The 3,847-nt window shown below is 39.6% G+C and overlaps 1 protein-coding gene across 1 annotated transcript; it reads left to right on the top strand.

The window, feature by feature from the left end:
• Window positions 1-223: 223 nt before the first annotated feature.
• On the top strand, window positions 224-3,050 carry LOC123403307. Its single transcript, XM_045097258.1, has 6 exons — window positions 224-380; window positions 459-545; window positions 844-1,026; window positions 1,976-2,188; window positions 2,307-2,453; window positions 2,565-3,050. Exons 1-6 carry the CDS (start codon window positions 237-239, stop codon window positions 2,934-2,936), a joined length of 1,146 nt encoding a protein of 381 aa, XP_044953193.1. The 5' UTR covers window positions 224-236; the 3' UTR covers window positions 2,937-3,050.
• Window positions 3,051-3,847: the final 797 nt, after the last annotated feature.

Here is a 3,847-nt window from a genome sequence, read left to right on the forward strand (position 1 = left end):
TTAGGGCAATTAATGCCATATTCTTGAACACATATTATCATATATAGTGCAATTAATGATATTTTTTTTGTAGAGGTCATATGTCTTAGTGCAATTAATATATGATATATTTTGTACGGAAATAATCCTTAGGGTACATATTATAACTATTTCCAACATTAAATGTAAGGTATGCTTGGATGCATATAAATATGGTGGTGTAAGATATCCAAAACGAACAATTCCATATTTTCATAATGAAAGAAACACAAGCCATTAGTGTGACTCTTCTCATGTCCTTTCTTGTTCTAGCGACCAGAGGAAAAGATGTGAGATATAGAAGGCAAGAGGAAGAGAATACCCAGATTCTCGCATATCGACGAGTTAATAAAACCATTGAGGTAGTAAATAATTAACCTTTTTTGTGTACATTTAGAATATCTTTTGGTGTCTAACAAGCAAAGGAAACATCAAAACAGATGAAAGACGGAGACGTCTATGACTGCATTGATGTGAATGAGCAGCCGGCTTTTAACCACCCATTGTTGAAAGACCACAAAATCCAGGTAAATTAATTTCATAACAATATGATATACATCCATGAATTTCTCAGTATATTGTTAGCTCATGATTAATTGCATAAATGTCGGTTAGACATGGTCTACTCCCTTATTGTTTCATGAATCTTTCTCGATATGTTCTTTACACTAGAAGATTATGACTATTGAAAGTGTACTAAACTAGGAACATTTTGACATAGTATAATCTTTGTCAATGATGAATGAAATTACAACATGTTTTGTGTGTAATTTCTTATGCATTTGTAATATGTTTTTATAAGGTGATTCACTTTATTTCAAACAGATGAAACCAAGTTATTTCCCTGTTTGGACGGATATGGAAACATTGCTTTCAGATTCTTATTCACAAGTCCAACCATCATCCATCGAGTGCCCAACAGGAACAGTTCCAATAATGCGTACTAATATAAGTGGCTCCATACCAACACACAGTATTAACGGGTTGAGTAACGATTGGCAGTGGGAGGTGAGTTTTCGTGTGTTACAATACAAATTGTTTACTCCTTCCGATCCATATTATTTGTCACTCAAACAAATGTATCTGTCATTGAAATACGTCTAGATAAATCCGTTTCAGCAACAAGTAATATGGATTCGAGGGAGTATCATAGTTTGATGCATTTTTTTGATAGGGTTGATTGTGCCAAGTAACGTATATTTGTTGCATTTTTATACATATCCAATTTAGAATGTTGCATTAAAGAAGCACCATTGACACCATTAATAATCTAATTAAACTCCACAAAAGTATTTTAAGAAAAATATCATATCTTTGGATTGTACCGGTTAATATACCATCGAGGGTCGTAATAATGAATGGTTTAGGGTTATTAAAATATTATGGAACAATGAGTTATAAAAACACAAATTTAGAGTGAATGAAGGGGCCCGTACTCTATAATATTTGACTAGTAAGTACTAGATTTTGTAGCTTTGGATTGTTTTCTCTACTAAATAAGTTATGTATGAACATTATTTCAGTTGTACATGAAGGGATTCCAATTCCATTGCCCGGTTTCACTAACACTCTCTTGGAGAGTTTCATTTATGCTATTCACAAATTCTTAGTTGTCAGCATTAAGTTATTTTCATTGATTGTTACTCTTTCCATCCCGAAATGTGAATGATCACGCATCTTAAGATTTAAGTTGTATCGACAACATGGCACAAGAACGTAATTAATATGACCAAAAGTAATCACATTTGAAATGCCTTTGAATATGAATCATATAATATGATTCATACGTCACATAACCAAGAACTTATTAGCTTAATTATTGGTCGAATTAAAAAGAATTGATAGGGTTGGCACCTTACATGTTGGAGAACATGAATTACATGTGATATCCTATTAGGTTTACCTATACGTGGTATTCAATTTTCTCATTTAGATATATTACTTTAAATTCTTGCAGTCGGCGGGACTCAAATATACAGGTGATGCATATGGGACACGTGCTATATTAAATGTTTGGGAGCCAAAGGTGAATAAGCGCAGCCAGGATTATAGTGCACTTTGGTTACAAATGGAAAATGGAGGAGCATTACAGACTGATAGGATAGGCGCTGGTCTTCGGGTATCTCCATCATTAAGTGGTGATACTTTTGTTAGATTACATATTGCTTGGGTAATGCACAATACTATTTGCATACATGCTATTATGGACTATATATTCTATGATAAGAAATCAATAATGTAAGTTCATATTTTTGTTTTTGTTTTTAACCTTGGAACAAACTTCACAGTACGATGGCTATTCAAGGAAATCATGCGTTGATTTCAGCTGTCCTGGATTTGTGCAAGTCCACCGCCACATTGGTCCTGGGTCAAGAATAGAACGAACCTCTATCTATGGCGGACAACAGAGAATAGTAGGCGTCCAAATTTTCAAGGTATTCTTAGAAAAATGTGATTTCTTAAGTATCATGTAGACATTATATGGACGTAAATTAGTGTTTACTGGATTTATTTGCATATAATTGATTCATATTCATTTGTTTTAGGACCCGATTTCGAAGTATTGGTGGGTGAGTTACAATAAAATACCAATTGGATATTGGCCGAGCGGATTATTCGAATTCCTTAGAGACAAGGGTGCCATTGCATTCTGGGGCGGGGTGGTTGAGGGGCCGACTGCACAATCAAACTCTCCGCAAATGGGCAGCGGGCATTTTGCTTCGGAAGGATTCGGAAAAGCTGCGTACATAAGCAACATCGAGATTGCAGATGACAAGGCGAGGTTTGTGACCCCAGATAGATCCCGGATGGAGCATGGGTCGAGCGATCTGTCCAAATACACCACCGGTTTATTTGATATTACTAGGGATTTCGGTATGCATATCTACTATGGTGGACCGGGATCCAATAGGGCCTGATGGATGATATATTAATTTACATGTATAGACTCGACAAAGATAATAATATGGTCACCATGATGAAATGAGTGATCGCGCAACATGTATTATTATCCAGTTCCGTGCATGATGGTAACGAGAATATGTAATCACATCACACTGAAGTGCGGGTGATTTTCATCTTTCTTTTGCCAAGATCCATTTTACCCTACTGGGACATCTCGCGTTCCTTCCCCCGCAGCTTCCTCTGCCCCCGCTCCAGCTCGGCGATCCGCTCCTCGCGCCGCCACTGCAGGAGTTGCTGCAGCGTCCGCTCCAGCACCCGCGCCGGCCCGCCGCCGTGGCGCGGCTTGCTATCTCTGTCATCCTCGTCAGTGTGACCCTCCTCGTCTTTGTGTTCCTTGCATTTTGTTTTGTTGCCGCGTCGCCGAGGACACCGTCGATCTCAACGCAAGCAGGGGAGCCGCTCTCCGAGGAGATGTCGCTCTTCGCCTCGGACTGAAAAACCAGTGGGAATTCACAGCGTCAAATTGGCACAGAGCGAGCACAAAGGCGGCACGGTACCAGAGCCGGTGATCTCGCCGCGGTCTCACGCATTCCTCCTCCTCATCGTGATCGGCCAGAGTCGAGCTGCAGACGCGTCAGTTCCGCCTCGAGCTCCGCTTCCATCTGATCCATCGCGGCAACAACATCTCCAACGCCGAGACAACATCGCCCCAAGCCACCGGACAAAAACGCCTGCTCGCCGCCGGCGTCAGCGAAGATGATGCGCTCCTTGACGACGTTGGCCCCGTCGTCCACATGTCTGCCAGACATGTTCTGATTTTCGTTTTGTAATTCTTTTTTCAGCCCCAGGCTGAGATGGCTTTCAAAAATTCTGGTTGAAGTTTGATCAAATTTTGGCTGAAAAATGATCAAAATTTATCAAGATT

The sequence above is a fragment of the Hordeum vulgare genome, chromosome 6H (genome assembly GCF_904849725.1).
Source record: "Hordeum vulgare subsp. vulgare chromosome 6H, MorexV3_pseudomolecules_assembly, whole genome shotgun sequence".
NCBI lineage: Eukaryota > Viridiplantae > Streptophyta > Magnoliopsida > Poales > Poaceae > Hordeum > Hordeum vulgare.

Coding starts and splice junctions, on each gene's coding strand:
- LOC123403307 (XM_045097258.1), top strand. CDS start 237: ATGAAAGAAACACAAGCCATTAGTGTGACTCTTCTCATGTCCTTTCTT. Junction 381..458: donor GAGTTAATAAAACCATTGAG/GTAGTAAATAAT, acceptor ACATCAAAACAG/ATGAAAGACGGAGACGTCTA. Junction 2,189..2,306: donor TTAGATTACATATTGCTTGG/GTAATGCACAAT, acceptor CAAACTTCACAG/TACGATGGCTATTCAAGGAA.